This window comes from Oncorhynchus clarkii, chromosome 26 (genome assembly GCF_045791955.1).
Source record: "Oncorhynchus clarkii lewisi isolate Uvic-CL-2024 chromosome 26, UVic_Ocla_1.0, whole genome shotgun sequence".
Taxonomy (NCBI): domain Eukaryota; kingdom Metazoa; phylum Chordata; class Actinopteri; order Salmoniformes; family Salmonidae; genus Oncorhynchus; species Oncorhynchus clarkii.
The window spans coordinates 27225853-27242204 of NC_092172.1; the positions used below are offsets into that span (position 1 = coordinate 27225853).

A 16352-nucleotide genomic window follows, 5' to 3' on the forward strand; every position below is an offset into this window, starting at 1 on the left:
CACTACATAATGTATTATTCCACTACACAGACCACAACTTGTCCTCCCCACTACATAACGTATTATTCCACTACACAGACCACAACTTGTCCTCCCCACTACACAACATATTATTCCACTACACAGACCACAACTTGTCCTCCCCACTACATAACGTATTATTCCACTACACAGACCACAACTTGTCCTCCCCACTACATAATGTATTATTCCACTACACAGACCACAACTTGTCCTCCCCACTACATAACGTATTATTCCACTACACAGACCACAACTTGTCCTCCCCACTACATAATGTATTATTCCACTACACAGACCACAACTTGTCCTCCCCACTACATAACGTATTATTCCACTACAGACCACAACTTCTCCTCCCCACTACACAACATATTATTCCACTACACAGACCACAACTTGTCCTCCCCACTACATAACGTATTATTCCACTACACAGACCACAACTTGATAATTTTGCAACAGTCCAAAAAACAACCAAACAAAAACAAGAACAGACTTATTGACTTTAGGATATTATCAAGCTTGAAACAAAAAATACAATGCCAATAATCAATTTGTCATTTCAGCAACTACTTTACCCAAAATGAAAATTCTAATTAACGTGTAGTAGTGTGTGCTTTATTTGTCTCTGTCTGTTGCATATTGGTCATTTCATTGTGCCAGTGAGGCGAGTCTATGACTGATCTAATCAGTCAGTTCAGCACTGTAGGGAGACCTATAACAAACTACCAGAAATATATCATCAAAATACATAATAAAAGCAAATATATTGTTCCATCTTTAGTCAAATCCAGCTCTCCCTTCAGTACTAACATTTCAACTTAAACAGAGCTATGGGTCTGTCTATAGCAAATTAAGCAGGCTTCTTGTCACACTAGTAGGAATGAATCCATGCCTGTTGTCTGCCTGTTGGGTCTGAAAATAAAGCCTGCTAAAACAATCATATTTGGGTGAATATTGTAATCTGGAAGCAGCAAAGGCTGGGCTTCTGCCTAAGGGCACTGGTAGATTTAGGGATAGACTAGGTATGAAGTGGAACAAAATGACAGTTGAAGGTTGTTCTATTGAATTCACTAGGTTTGTGAGACCTAGTGGTCGGAACCAGCCCAAACTAAAGTGGCAAACTGACAATGTTAAATGTATTTAGGTTGACTTTCAGGAAGAGTAACAACCTGGCTGTCTCTCAGTTTACACACAGAAACCATGGTAAAGGACATCATAGGTGAATGGGGAAAACAGAACATCTTTAAAGTAAATGTTATTTCAGTGAGTGGAGGTTCTTCATCAGTCTTGGTTTAGACAACAGGGCAGGGCTGTCTGTCTGGTGGGCTTGTATACGTTGATGAATGGCTTCAATATAGGCTCAGTGAACAGCTAAATGAAGGCTGAAAGAGACTAAATGAATGTCTCTACCACAGATGTAACCTGTTGTGACGTTTCATTGTCACCATGTAAAATAAAACGTCCCATTCCTCTTCAAGATCATTTCCAAATGTGTGCCTGCCTAGCAGTCCAACGTGTACCGACAGTTCTCCTACACGGTGCTGTATCAATCCGGAAAGCACTGTTCCACTAAACATAATTACAACAGGTACTTAGGGTATACTGAATTCCAGTCTCAGTGTCTCCCTTGGTTACCACGAGGATGAGCACAGATGGGCCATGTCATATGGTAATGAAAAAATACACCACCATTGAGCCGTAGAAAATAAGGAACATAAAACATTATCTGTTAAATCACATCAGATACTGACTGGAAGTTGAGTGAGAAAGTGAGGGTGTAAAATACACAGAGGTACAGCGAGCGTAAGGACACTTCTACATCCATCAGTCTGTCTGCCGATCCAGTCATCAGTGGATTGATCAGTAAGACATATGGAGAAATTAACTAGCCTGGTGAAATCAGACTGAACAATGTGTTTAGTGATGAAACAGCATATCAGTTTGGATTCCAGGCTAGAAATTAACACTTAAAAGCCTCCAATTCCCATGAAACAGAGATCATAGTCAGCAAAGCAGCTCAGTTCTAAAGGAAGGTCTGGATATTCAGTCTTACTCAAGCCTAAACTTAACCTACCATAGCCAACCCAATACTATTCAGAATCACTGCAATCGATGTATAAACTATGCTTTTCTACAGTCAATTATGAAAATAATTTTGATGACTCAGTAATCTACAATTATATCAGAGACAATACAAACCCCTGTGGTCCCTCAATACACATAGCTACTTAATTACTAGTTTATGATAGCAAGGTAATTCAACACAACAGGGACACACTGTGTTCAGAATGGAAGACTACAGACATCACCCACAGTCAGAGCTCATTGGAGATTCTTCAGCTCACTCGATAGCAGAAGGCGGCACTACGAGTGGAACACCGATACTGATGGGCTTTTAAAGTATTAAAGATGACTCAGGGGGTGTTGAGTATACTATGTCGACTATACCAGCAGTCACTGTTTATGTGACTTCACTTTTGGTTGTAGAACCCAATGCTCTAGCCTCCCCAATACACACCACCATACACAATGGCTCGGTTGATGCTGCACCGCATGGGACACAATCAGTACATGGCCTGAAGAACACACTGACTCAGCCAAAACGGAAAGAAACGCCCACGCAAACAAACACACACAGCCAGAACACAGTGAGTGGTAGTCTCGCAGACTCAAGGCACTGGAAGAGACTAAGTGAGTGGAAGCTCTCAAGAGTATGCCATGAAGAACACAGATCCCAGCGGGGACGAGTGAGCCAGCCTTGCCAATACACACACAACAGGATGTATTTGCAGTGAACTCAATCCCTTCTATACTCTGCTGAGGTAACGATGCAGTCAAAAACACTGGGGTGGAATTTAGTGTCTTTTCTGTCCCAGCGAAAGCAGCATTTGGCGCAGCCTTGCTGTCAGGTTGCTGTCCTTTCAGTCCTTAGGGGAGTAGACCCAACTGGTTATGTGCTAGCGAGTGTAATATGGGAAACTAAAGTGCACCTCAGTGTCAAAAGAACCATGTGTGTTGGTTGTGCGAGACAGGCAGGGGAGACTACATTCCAAAATGCACACTAGCATACTACTTAGAATGAATGTCCAATACATTTCTTCCTTTGAATAACTGTCTTAGTGTGGACATTGGAACAGAGACTGAACACCTCTCCCTTGTGTGAGAAGCATGGCTGATGAAGGATCTACAGCTTCAGTCACATTCATTAGCTGCCCGAGTTATTGCTGACTTTTCCAAACGTATGATCCGCAAAGTATACTGTAAGTGTCAAGAAGAAAACCTGTAAAAGTATTTACAAAGGAAAGCTAAATATTCAAGGTCTTTTCCTCCCACTACAAAATATATGAACAGTACAGCTCAGCAGAGAACGCATATTTATTTCCTCTTTTTTAATAAAATTAAATCCCAACATGATAATTACAATAATGCCATTTTGATTTCTTTTTCTCAGTTTGTTGCAATTGTACATCAATGTGTGTAGGCCTAATACAAGTTCACAAAGTTCAGAAATCTACTAAAGTTTGACATGCAAAATGTCTCTCAAAACAAGATTGTACCTTTTTGAACAAACACTGAAAGTTCATTTCAGTTTCTTCTAGGTCATGGTTCTTCTTGTCACTTTTGTAGTCTTTATTACACAACATTTTAGTTTGTTTTCTGTATTTACATGAAAAGAAATCACAATGTAAGTGCAGGGAAATCCATATATATGTGTAATATATACAGCACCAGTCAAAAGTTTGGACACGCCTATTCATTCCAGGGTTTTTCTTTATTTTGACTATTTTCTACATTGTAGAATAATAGTGAAGACATCAAAACCATGAAATAACACATATGGAATCATGTAGTAACCAAAAAAATGGTTAAACAAATCAAAATATATTTTATATTTGAGATTCTTCAAAGTAGCCACCCTTTGCCTTGATGACAGCTTTGCACACTCTTGTTATTCTCTCAACCACCTTCATGAGGTAGTCACCTGGAATGCATTTCAATTAACAAGTGTGCCTTGTTAAAAGTTCATTTGTGGAATTTCTTTCTTTGTAATTCGTTCGAGCCAAACAGTTGTGACATGTGTTGTGTTGTGACATGGTAGGGGTGGAACAGCTCAAATGAGCAAAGAGAAATGACAGTCCATCATTACTTTAAGACATGAAGGTCAGTCAATATGGACATTTTCAAGAACTTTGAAAGTTTCTTTAAGTGCAGTGGCAAAAACCATTAAGCAATATGATGAAGCTGGCTCTCGTGAGGACCGCCAGAGGAAAGGAAGAAACAGAGTTACCTCAGCTGCAGAGGATACGTTCATTACAGTTAACTACACCTCAGATCAGAGCCCAAATGAATGCTTCCTTCAGACACATCTCAACATCAACTGTTCAGAGGAGACTTAATCAGGCCTTCATGGTCGAATTGCTGCAAAGAAACCACTACTAAAGGACACCAGTAAGAAGAAGAGACTTGCTTGGGCCAAGAAACACAAGCAATGGCTATTAGACCGGTGAAAATCTGTCCTTTGGTCTGATGAGATAATCTCTGCATGTGTGGTCCCCACCGTAAAGCATGGAAGAGGAGGTGTGATGGAGTGGGGGTGCTTTGCTGGTGACACTGTCTGTGATTTATTTAGAATTCAAGGCACACTTAACCAGCATGGATACCACAGCATTCTGCAGTGATATGCCATCCCATCTGGTTTGCATTTGGTGGGACTATTATTTGTTTTTCAACAGGACCATGACCCAAAATACACCTCCTGGCTATGTAAGGGCTATTTGACCAAGGAGAGTGATGGAGTGCTGCATCAGATGACCTGGCCTCCACAACCACCTGACCTAACCCAATTGAGATGGTTTGGGATGAGTTGGACCACAGAGTGAAGGAAAAGCAGCCAACAACTCCTTCAACTGTTGGAAAAGCATTCCAGGAGAAGTTGGTTGAGAGAATGCCAAGAGTGTGCAAAGCTGTCATCAAGGTAAAGGGTGGTTACTTTGAAGAATCAAAAATTTGTTGAACACTTTTTTGGTTACTACATGATTCCCTATGTGTCATTTCATATGTTTGATGTCTATTATTATGTTTGATGTCTACTATTATTCTACAATGTACAAAATAGTAAAACCCTTGAATGAGTAGGTGTGTCCAAACTTTTGGCTGGTACTGTATGTGTGTACATTTCTAATAGATACATAAATATATTTATATATTCATTAGGTTCAGTCTTCATCGCTTGAGTCTGATGACCCATCAGATGATGAAGAAGAGCTCCCAGACTCTGACGAAGAAGATGACTCCGCCTTCCCCGAGCCTTCTGGACCACTGTTCTCCTCCTTGTGTTCCCCTGACTCCTCCCTCTTGTCACTAAGACCCTCCTCTTCCTGACACTCCGGTGTTCTCCTTGGCGACAGAGGTTTTGAGGGGGCGGTCTTAGAGGTCTTAGTGGGCTTGTGGGGTTTGTGGTCACTGTTTGAGTCACTGTGTGGTGGCTGTGTGGTGGACACAGGAAGGTTAAGGCCTGGAGTGAGAAGCATCCCTGGGTAAAGCATACTGGAGAGTAACAAGGGGTTAAGAGACAGAGGGTGACTGGAGGCTGCCTGGGCAGCAGAAGCACTTAGTGGGGTGGTGGTGGAGGTGGTGGCAGAGGAACTGGAGGGGGAATGGACACTGGGGACGTGGCCGTCCCCGTCCCTGCTTTGACCTTCTGTCCTTTCAGCTTTGGTGTCCGTGGTGTGGGAGAGGCCGTGGGAGTGGGAGGAGGAGGGGGCTTTGGAGGAGGCAGACGAGGGCTCCCCTCCTCCTCCTTCTCTGCTTCCCTTCTTCCTCTTCCTCTGCTCAGCTCCCCCCGTGGCGTCCTGTGGGGGCTTCCCCAGCAGACCCCCCATGCTCAGGAGGTTGGGAAGCCCAGCCATGCCAGAGAGCATCATGGGAAACATGGCGGCCAGGTTGTTAGCATCGGTGGGCAGGCCCATGAGGCCGGCAGTGAGCTGCAGTGACTGGAGACTTTGGAGGTTCTGCTGGAAGGCCTGTAGACTAGATAGATCCATGCCAGAGAGGAGGCCGTTGGCCAGCAGGGGGTTGAGGCCCAGGGATGGGGCCCCCTGGTTGGCTGTAGCTGCAGCCTTGGCCAGGGCGCTCTTGGGCCTCCGTCCACGCCGACTCACCTCCTCTGGTACGATGGGTCCTGTCAGGATCCGGTCAAACATGCTCTCTGGGAGGTAGCCCTGAAGGACAGACAGAGAAACACAGGGTTAGCACTCTAATCAACAACCATTACATAACTACAGTTAGAAACTGGGTAGTTCCAGCCCTGAATGTTGATTGGCAGACACCCGTGGTATATCAGACCGTATACCACGGGTATGACAAAACATGTATTTTTACTGCTCTAATTGCGTTGGTAACCAGTTTATAATAGCAATAAGGCACCTCAGGGGTTTGTGGTATATGGCAAACCATATTGCGTTGTGCATAAGAACAGCCCTTAGACGTGGTTTATTGGCCATATACCACAGCCCCTCGGCCTTATTGCTTAACTATACCACAGTTACTGCACTGACAACTAGCCAAGCTAGATACATGTAGTTCTATTATTCCTCTTGTATACACGTGAAGTAGACCTGTGGGGTGTTCTACAGCATATGAAGGAGGTAAAGGCTATCAGACTTACCGACTGCTTGACGACGTCGGCCCACTCTGGTGGAACCCCGTACTCTGGGTTCTCCTGAAGGAACCGACATAGGTCCTTTAGAGGGGGGGCGAAGGCCCCACCAACCTGGGGAGAGGACGGGAGGACAACATGAGACACACACACATACACACACGCGCACACACACACACACACACACACACACACACACACACACACACACACACACACACACACACACACACACACACACACACACACACACACACACACACACACACACACACACACACACACACACACACACACACACACACACACACCTCACCTTGCGTGCATTTCTCCTGTTGATGATCTGGACCCTCTCCTCTCCTGTCAGACTGTTGACATCGATCTTGTTGGGGTTCCTGCAGCGATGCCTCTTCTGCTTGGGTCTACCATCCTGCTGGAACTGCTCCAGCTGCCTCTTATTCACTCCCTGAGGAGGAGAAGAGAGGGTCAGGGATACAGAGGTTCAACTACAGGACTACATCCAAAACCATTTCTACTGTCAATGGAAATCATGGTTGGGGTCAATTGCATTTTGATTCAAAATGCAAATGGAATTTCTGTTTATGTCATGAACTGACTGAATGGAATTGTCCGTAACCCTGACGGATGTCTATTTTAGTTGTACAGTATATTCACAGCCCTTAATAAACCCTGGGTTAGGGATAGAGGAATGGAGAATCAGAGGGTGAGGAAGAGGAAGGGAGGGACTCACAGGGATGAAGGCCCCTGTGTCAGCCACAAAGCCTGGGTGTTCTTTGAGCCACAGCTCCAGCTCCCTCCTCCTGGGGGCATCGTCTCCGGCCAGACGGGTCCCATCTTTCAGGTTGATGACAGAGACTCTGCTCTCTGTGTCCATAGGGCCCTGGGCCCCTAGGGGGTTACCCTGCCCTGAGGCAATAGACAGCCCAGTGCCAGCCTGACTCATACCACCCCACGCCGAGGGCACCTGGAGATGCAGGGTAGACATCATCCCATCAGTGAATTTCTAGTGGCTAGTGTTTGTATAGGCATGCTAGCACAGCCCTCATACGGCCTCCTATACTTCAGTACACACAGTAAATCCTATATTTCATTTTCAAATGCTAGGTAAACACATTTAGGCATACTCTTCAAACTTTAAATATCTCTTAAAACCATGCAATCACATGTAGCTTTCCAGTATCCAGTGTTTAAGGACTAAATGTTTGAAGGACCTAAGATGGCAAGATAGGAGTGAGAGGATTGACAGGGAAGACGTAGAGCCCCAAAGAGAGTAAATTAAGATCTTACGCTTTCAGGCACGGCTGGTCCTCTTTTCCTGTTCATAAAGAGCAGGTCCATCCCCTCCACATTCTTCCTCCTTCCTCTCCTCCTCTTCACCACCGGCTGGCCATCCATACCTCCGTTCAGCTTCATCTGACCCGCCAGACCTGTAGAGGCTGGAAACACACAAACAACGTGTCCCAGATTAAAACAGAAGACTAAAGCAGTACACACCATCATGATCATGAATGTACAACATATGGGGAAATGTATCTTGGCTGCCATCTAGTGATACTAAATAAAAAGCTCACAGTTTAGCTTTGAGATTTCTCATGAAGGGTATTCTTTACCAGACAGGAATGAACTTTAAATTGTATAAACTAACAATACATTGCTGTTAAAACCGGACTTTGTGGTCAGCCCTAGTCTGTATGTACCCTGTGGGAAGCTGGCAGCCTGGGGCTTGGTGAAGTCAGCCAGACTGGTGTCTGAGGCACTCTGGAGCTCATGGAGCCTTGTAAGGTACTGCTGCTGGCTAAGGGGCCCCTCCTCAGGCTCCAGGGGCCTCTTCAGGGGCTGGCCGGGCCCCTGCTTCTGGAAGGTCAGCTTCAGACCTCCCTCCTGCTGCAGTGAGAGGGGCGGTCAGTCAATTACACAGAAACACAAGGTCACACTGTCTGATGGCATTGGAGCCCCTTCTACAGAAAAAAACGAACCAAAACATAACAGAAAAAGGGAGGGGGTCTAAGTGCTTGTTTTGATTTTCACTGCATTGGCACAATAGTTTGTTGGCTTGTAAGGCTTCGCTCTAAGAGCATTCTGTATTCTTGGAAGTTGGAAGTAGGGATAGTTATGGGTATGGACACAGCATATACTGTAGCAGCTAGAAGCGTATAGGGTAAGTTGACTATGCAATGTCAGGAGTTTACTAAAGGACTATGTCACAGGGAAGGCTGTGGCTTTCAGCAGTCAGTGGCCATTTTATTGAATATTTGACACAAATGCTCCTCCCTCTGTTGCTATGGCAATGTAGGCTCATAGCTAGCTACTGTAGTATTAAAGCAAGCAGGAAGCAGGCCTGCATGGTTAATAGCTCAGCTGCTATCAGCCCCATTAGAGACAAAACACCCACAGTACTAGAGCCCCATCACAATTCCCCACAATAGCGAGCCAGCCCCATCTCAATCAGATGAACCTTCTCAAACCCCAGTGTTTCTCCACACTAAGCTTCTTTTTAGCTTCCCATCCATGAACGACTGATTTATGTAAAAATGTAATTACAGCCCCGGATCCCAATCCACATGGAGTGGGTAGAAATTAAAGAGGGTATTACTATTAAACAAAATCAAAATCCCCAACAAAACATGCTGAAACACCACAATTAGGCTTTGGAGTAGTGTGGGGTCCTACGAGAGGGGAGTAACGGAAATCAACATACTTCATTCATTTTCACTGAGAACTCCTTTTCTCCTGCAACATGCTTCTTCACCTTTGAACCCTGAGGGGAGGCAGAGGGGTCCTCTGAGGCCAAGGCGGAAGCTGAGCAGAGGTTGCTGCTGTTGTTGGCCGCAGCTGCATTGTCCAGCAGCTTGGTGGTGTAGAAGGAGGCTACGGCCCCTCCTGCCTCGTATGACCGCCGGGCCCCCGGCCACTTCCCCTTCAGCACTGCTTGGCAGATACTGTCCAGACGGTTGATCATCACACGGTCCTACAGGGGGACAGGGGACATTATAAAACAAGTTGTTTGGATCCTGGATGCTGATTGGCTTTTGCCCCGGACTATATCGTCTGGTGGAAGGATGAAATAAAACTGGATTAACGTGAACAGCACCCTCCTAAGGGCTGTTTCAACATGGTTGGGATTCTCAGGAAACTAACTCAGGCTAGAACTGAAACACTAAGAGGTTTGGTGTGTGTGTTTACCTTGGGCCAGTAGGATGCAGCCAGCATGTATCCTCCCTGGAAGGGGTGGTGGTGTGAGTTGTTGCTGCCGTTCTCTGTCACGTGACTGTCCTGCATCTCATCCTGAGTGGTGCTGAGAGACGCCACACTGTCTTCGTCAAATCCCTTCACGATGGCCACTGTCGGGACTGGAAGAACATGCAATATAACTCTACTTCAGAAAACCTCAAAATATACAACACAACTTCAGACAGCCTAACTACCTTGGCATATTTACAACATTGATTGCCTCAACGGTACTGTAAAAGTCTTTCACTGCAAGAACCAAAATAATAATAGCAGCACTCACCCTTGGTCTTTCCTTCCTCTCCCTCACTCTCACTGTTAACAGAGGAAGATGAAGATGAGGAAGAGGAAGATGAGGAGCCTGATGAGCAGGATGAAGATGACGAGGAGCTGGATCCGGAGCGTGAGGAGGAAGAGGACGACGATGACGATGATGAAGAAGATCGTGATGAAGAGCTGGAGGAGGAGCCATCCGAGTCGGAGTCTGATGCTGCGGAGGCGGCTCGTCTGGCCTCTCTTCGACTTCTTTTATTGGCTTTCTTCTCTTTCCTGGCGGCTGAGTTGGGTGTGAGTGGCTTGGTCCGTGCCGCCACCATGTGGCTCTCGTTCTCTCCTTTCACCACCCCCAGGTCAGGCTTCTCCTCTATCCCTGTAGGGGTGAGAGGGGCAGGCTGGGGACTCCACCTCTCCACCTGATCCCCTCTCTCCATGCACTCCTCCCCCTCCGAGAAAGGTTCTTCTTTGGGCACTGCCCCCGGGATGTCCTCCCTCTCCCTCTGGGCAGGCACAGGGCACTCTGCCAAGGCTGGGTCTCTACTAGCCTGGTACTGGGGATTCAGGAGCGGAGTAGGGGTCTGGGATGGCAGTTGGACTCCTTTATTCTGGCTGTAGTTGCGCTGGGCAGCCATGAAGCAGAGCTCTGGGTCTCGGAGGATGTGGTAGTCTGTGCGGCTGACGCCGTGCTTGGCGGCCCCAATTAGGAGGTCTCGGTCGTGGGTACTGGTCTCCCACCACACGGGCAGGTCCGAGCCCAGCTGGCACAAGGGCAGGCGCTCATAGAGCAAGGGGTGGCGCAGGACCTGTTCCCTGACCTGGCGTAGCAGCTCTACTCTGTAGAGGGTACGAGATGCACGCTCCTCTGTGATGGGCTGAATGGACAGAGAGGGGTCCACTGCTGTGTCTAGAGAGAGGGAGAGAGAGAATAAGGCTGTCCTGCATAATTCATACATCTGTATTTGCATTTTGTGTGAACTCATTCCACTCGCTGTTTAACTTTCCATTGATCGTTAACCTTATCACATGCTTGTTTCCCCAGCACTTCCTTAAATCATTAACCTTGACATACATACTGTATGTAGCACATTATCAGCAGGTATTAGTAAGCACACAACTCCTCTAATAAACAACACAGTATACAGCTTACAAGTATATTGACTTCCACACCCTTTCTACAGGTGGCACAGCACAGATGAACAGTATCTCTCTCACCTCCTTCTCTGGGTGGCAGGCGACACACTCTCCTGCACATGGCAGTGAAGGCCCACAGGTACTTCTGCAGACTCTCGTCTGTCTTCTTGTGCAGCCGAGCCATGGCTCTGAACTTGGTCCAGTCGAAACGGCCCAGGTCTGGGTCAAACACCACACCAAAGGTAGACACCACACGGTAAAAATCAGCTTCCTCTCGCCTCGTCCATCTGGGGAGAGAGGGAGGGAGAGAGAAACAGAGAGAAAGAAAAACAGGGGTAGAGATAGAGATATACACAGAGAGAGGGAGGACAGAAAGAGGAAGAGAGAATGAGACAGTGGTATAAGTTATAGACCGTGGCTAACTTTACGTTTCTGTCCAGGCCTTGCAGCTTCACTCACCTCTGCTGGCGTTCTATCTTGGCGGCCATCTTGGGGTTGATAGTGTCATTGAGGGTGGGTGGCAGGGGACACAGTGAGGGCGTGACATGGGTGGTGTGCTGGGTCTGGTGGATGTGGAGGATCTGTCTGGACTTGGTGTAGCGCTGAGAGGCTGTGATCAGACGTCTCAGTCTGGCTGTTAGTACTGAGGAGGAGGGCCAGTAGGCTGCATCTCCTCCTCCTCCACCTAACCCTTCCATCATCACTGGAGCACCCTCTGGAGAGCACACATACACAACACACACATTGTTTAACCTGGGAGAATGCTTTTTAAGTTGTTTTATAGTAGTGGAAGAAGTTGTAGTAGTTTCAGCAGTAGTAGCACTAGTAGTAGTGACTGTTTGTAATAGTAGTGACTGGTGCTAGTAGCAGCAGTAGTAGTTGTTGTTGTAATAGTAGTGACTGGTAGTAGTAGTACTGGTGGTGCCTGGTAGTAGTAGTAGCAGTGACTGGTAGTAGTAGTAGTAGCAGTAGTAGTAGTAGTAGTAGTAGTAGCAGTAGTAGTGACTTGTAGTAGTAGTAGTAGTAGCAGTAGTAGTAGTAGTAGTAGCAGTAGTAGTGACTGGTAGTAGTAGTAGTAGCAGTGACTGGTAGTAGTAGTAGTACTGGTGGTGACTGGTAGTAGTAGTAGCAGTGACTGGTAGTAGTAGTAGTAGTAGTAGTAGCAGTGACTGGTTGTAGTAGTAGTAGTAGTAGTAGTAGTAGTAGTAGTAGTAGTAGTACTGGTGGTGACTGGTTGTAGTAGTAGCAGTGACTGGTTGTAGTAGTAGTAGTAGTAGCAGTAGCAGTGACTGGTAGTAGTAGCAGTGACTGGTAGTAGTAGTAGTAGTAGTAGCAGTAGTAGTGGTGACTGGTAGTAGTAGTGACTGGTAGTAGTAGTGACTGGTAGTAGTAGTGACTGGTAGTAGTAGTGACATGTAGTAGTAGTAGTAGCAGAAGTGACTGGTAGTAGCAGTAGTAGTGGTGACTGGTAGTAGTAGTGACTGGTAGTAGTAGCAGTAGCAGTGACTGGTGGTAGTAGTAGTAGTACTGGTGGTGACTGGTAGTAGTAGTAGTAGTAGTAGTAGTAATAGCAGTAGTAGCAGTACTGGTGGTGACTGGTAGTAGTAGTAGTAGTAGTAGTAGTAGTAGTGGTGGTGGTGACTGGTAGTAGTAGTATCAGTGACTGGTGGTAGTAGTAGTAGTAGTAGTAGTAGTAGTACTGGTGGTGACTGGTAGTAGTAGTATCAGTGACTGGTAGTAGTAGTAGTAGTAGTAGCGGTGACTGGTTGTAGTAGTAGCAGTGACTGGTAGTAGTAGTAGTAGTAGTAGCAGTGACTGGTAGTAGTAGTAGCGGTGACTGGTTGTAGTAGTAGTAGTAGTAGTAGTAGCAGTAGCAGTGACTGGTAGTAGTAGCAGTGACTGGTAGTAGTAGTGGTAATAGTAGTAGTGACTGGTAGTAGCAGTAGTAGTGGTGACTGGTAGTAGTAGTAGCAGTGACTGGTAGTAGTAGTCGCAGTGACTGGTAGTAGTAGTGGTAGTAGTAGTAGTAGTAGCAGTGACTGGTAGTAGCAGTAGTAGTGGTGACTGGTAGTAGTAGTGACTGGTAGTAGTAGTAGTGACTTGTAGTAGCAATATTTGTAATAGTAGTAGTGACTTGTACTAGATATTGTAATATGATGTGTATTGGTTGTGATAGTACAAAAGCTGAGTAGAAAGAGACTGAATAGCAAGATGTAACTGACCTCCAGGGTTGTCTGTGACAACCAGGTCTCCAGGAGAGGAGGCGTCATCCTATGGAGGAGAGAAGTGTGTGTTAAAACACTGGACACAGAACTGGACACAATAACACTCAACAACCTGTATTGCCTAGTCTCTACAGGGGCAGAGAATACACATGCCAGTCAGTGTGTACAGCAGCCTTATCTGTTGCTGTGCTGGCTCTGTTCTGCCCCCGTTCACTGTGGCCTCACCTCCATATCGTCCTTCAGCAAGGCTGGGGCAGGCTTGTATTCTGGGTCATCCACGTCCCTGCAAACACAGATAACAACCGTCAGTCAGTCTGCCAGCCTGCCAGCCAGTAAGTCAGCCAGTTATTCAGTCAGTCAGCAAGGGCCACACAAGGTAACAGACAGGGGAACTTGCAGGCAGCTCCTAACAGCTCTGAACTAAACACGGACTCAGATTCACTTCAGAAAAGGTTTTTACAATAATATCAGTTTCTGGTTTCTTCCTTTTCTATCATAGTTTAATGACTGGTTATAAAAAGTGTTACAACAACTGAAACTTTTTAAGTGTGTCATTGTTTGTTTAAGCCCTGTCTGAGTCAGTGGAGGAGACTGACAAGCTAACTACCTGACTCAGTCAGTCAGCCATGATGTGTAATGCTACCAACCCATCCATGAAGTCATTGGCTCTTTGTTCAGCAGCGATGGCCTTCTCGTCTGGCCGGCCCACCCGCTCTAGGAAGCAGAGGGCAGGGTCTGCACGCACTGTGTTATACTTCTCATAACCTGTATAGTGGACCACAGTGGAGAGGTAAGCCAACAGAGGTTAGAACTTGGAAACATGAAGAGATAAAAAACAAACATACAGCTGGCCACTTTCCCCCAAAGGTGAGTGTGACAGCTGTCATCCAGTGTTAACTACATCCCCGTGGAAGAACATGAAAACACATACAGTACATTTTCCACATGACACTAACTCAGAATTGTACATACTACACCGTATCTGATGAATTCCCCCTGACCCTTTTCCACTCTCTACATTTGACTTGGCTCTGTTCCTATATCCATTCTAGTAAACTCACTTAGAATACATGCCCAATACATCATAGTTTAATGACTGTATCACACATTAGAATCACACATTCTAGATGTCTCAGGCCTGTGGATCAGTTAGCACATCCCTGGTCCCTGTTGTCGACTCACCGTGCTTGTAGACCCCCAACAGCAGACACTTGTCAGAGATGTTGTCCCACCACAGGGCTGGTAACTCAGAGCTGTCGGGCTCAGGAACCCAGATCTTGATCTCACTGATGGGGAGAAGGGGGTGTGGACAGAACACAACATGACAGGAGGAACAGGGACTTATGGGTACAACAGCATGGGGGACTCATGGGTACTATGACAGCTGGGTTTCCATCCCAACATAGATTCTCAGATAAGCAACAGCGTGGTACACCCAAAACCATGAGCTCCAATAAGACTTTTAGGTCAGCATCAAGGCTGAAAAGGTCTCTGGGGACTAAAAATACTCAACGTTTTTCCTCACCCTCTTCTGTATACACTCCTCAATAGTATTGGTTCTGAGAAGCTGCTGTTCCATCTTTAAACAGCAGGTGGAGTGACTACTGACTTTCCCCTGAGTCTGACTAGCCGTGCCCTCCTTCATACATGGACCTTCCTTCCCCGAGTCTGACTAGCTGTGCCCTCCTTCATACATGGACTTTCCTTCCCTGAGTCTGACTAGCTGTGCCCTCCTTCAGACATGGACTTTCCTTCCCTGAGTCTGACTAGCTGTGCCCTCCTTCAGACATGGACTTTCCTTCCCTGAGTCTGACTAGCTGTGCCCTCCTTCATACATGGACTTTCCTTCCCTGAGTCTGACTAGCTGTGCCCTCCTTCATACATGGACCTTCCTTCCCTGAGTCTGACTAGCTGTGTCCTCCTTCATACATGGACTTTCCTTCCCTGAGTCTGACTAGCTGTGCCCTCCTTCATACATGGACTTTCCTTCCCTGAGTCTGACTAGCTGTGCCCTCCTTCATACATGGACCTTCCTTCCCTGAGTCTGACTAGCTGTGCCCTCCTTCATACATGGACTTTCCTTCCCTGAGTCTGACTAGCTGTGCCCTCCTTCATTCATGGACCTTCCTTCCCTGAGTCTGACTAGCTGTGTCCTCCTTCATACATGGACTTTCCTTCCCTGAGTCTGACTAGCTGTGCCCTCCTTCATACATGGACTTTCCTTCCCTGAGTCTGACTAGCTGTGCCCTCCTTCATACATGGACCTTCCTTCCCTGAGTCTGACTAGCTGTGCCCTCCTTCATACATGGACTTTCCTTCCCTGAGTCTGACTAGCTGTGCCCTCCTTCATACATGGACTTTCCTTCCCTGAGTCTGACTAGCTGTGCCCTCCTTCAGACATGGACTTTCCTTCCCTGAGTCTGACTAGCTGTGCCCTCCTTCATACATGGACTTTCCTTCCCTGAGTCTGACTAGCTGTGCCCTCCTTCAGACATGGACTTTCCTTCCCTGAGTCTGACTAGCTGTGCCCTCCTTCATACATGGACCTTCCTTCCCTGAGTCTGACTAGCTGTGCCCTCCTTCATACATGGACCTTCCTTCCCTGAGTCTGACTAGCTGTGCCCTCCTTCAGACATGGACTTTCCTTCCCTGAGTCTGACTAGCTGTGCCCTCCTTCATACATGGACTTTCCTTCCCTGAGTCTGACTAGCCGTGCCCTCCTTCATACATGGACTTTCCTTCCCTGAGTCTGACTAGCCGTGCCCTCCTTCATACATGGACTTTCC

At 46.6% G+C, this 16352-nt stretch overlaps 1 protein-coding gene across 7 annotated transcripts in view; it reads right to left on the reverse strand.

The window, feature by feature from the left end:
• Positions 1 to 626: 626 nt before the first annotated feature.
• Positions 627 to 16352, reverse strand: part of LOC139384492 (chromodomain-helicase-DNA-binding protein 9-like) — a 131278-nt gene continuing 115552 nt past the window's right edge. For 4 of the 7 annotated variants that reach the window (XM_071129287.1, XM_071129286.1, XM_071129292.1 and 1 more), the window contains 15 exons: positions 14749 to 14852; positions 14214 to 14331; positions 13792 to 13849; positions 13564 to 13612; positions 11801 to 12056; positions 11423 to 11628; positions 10218 to 11114; positions 9890 to 10056; positions 9405 to 9674; positions 8404 to 8590; positions 7994 to 8142; positions 7437 to 7670; positions 7002 to 7151; positions 6695 to 6799; positions 627 to 6248 (listed from right to left, as the gene is read on the reverse strand). In XM_071129287.1, the coding sequence (XP_070985388.1) occupies positions 5244 to 6248; positions 6695 to 6799; positions 7002 to 7151; positions 7437 to 7670; positions 7994 to 8142; positions 8404 to 8590; positions 9405 to 9674; positions 9890 to 10056; positions 10218 to 11114; positions 11423 to 11628; positions 11801 to 12056; positions 13564 to 13612; positions 13792 to 13849; positions 14214 to 14331; positions 14749 to 14852 (3955 nt within the window). In that variant the 3' untranslated portion in view covers positions 627 to 5243. The remainder of the gene's footprint in view (positions 6249 to 6694; positions 6800 to 7001; positions 7152 to 7436; positions 7671 to 7993; positions 8143 to 8403; positions 8591 to 9404; positions 9675 to 9889; positions 10057 to 10217; positions 11115 to 11422; positions 11629 to 11800; positions 12057 to 13563; positions 13613 to 13791; positions 13850 to 14213; positions 14332 to 14748; positions 14853 to 16352) is intronic. The other 3 variants (XM_071129288.1, XM_071129291.1, XM_071129289.1) reach the window with 2 other exon arrangements.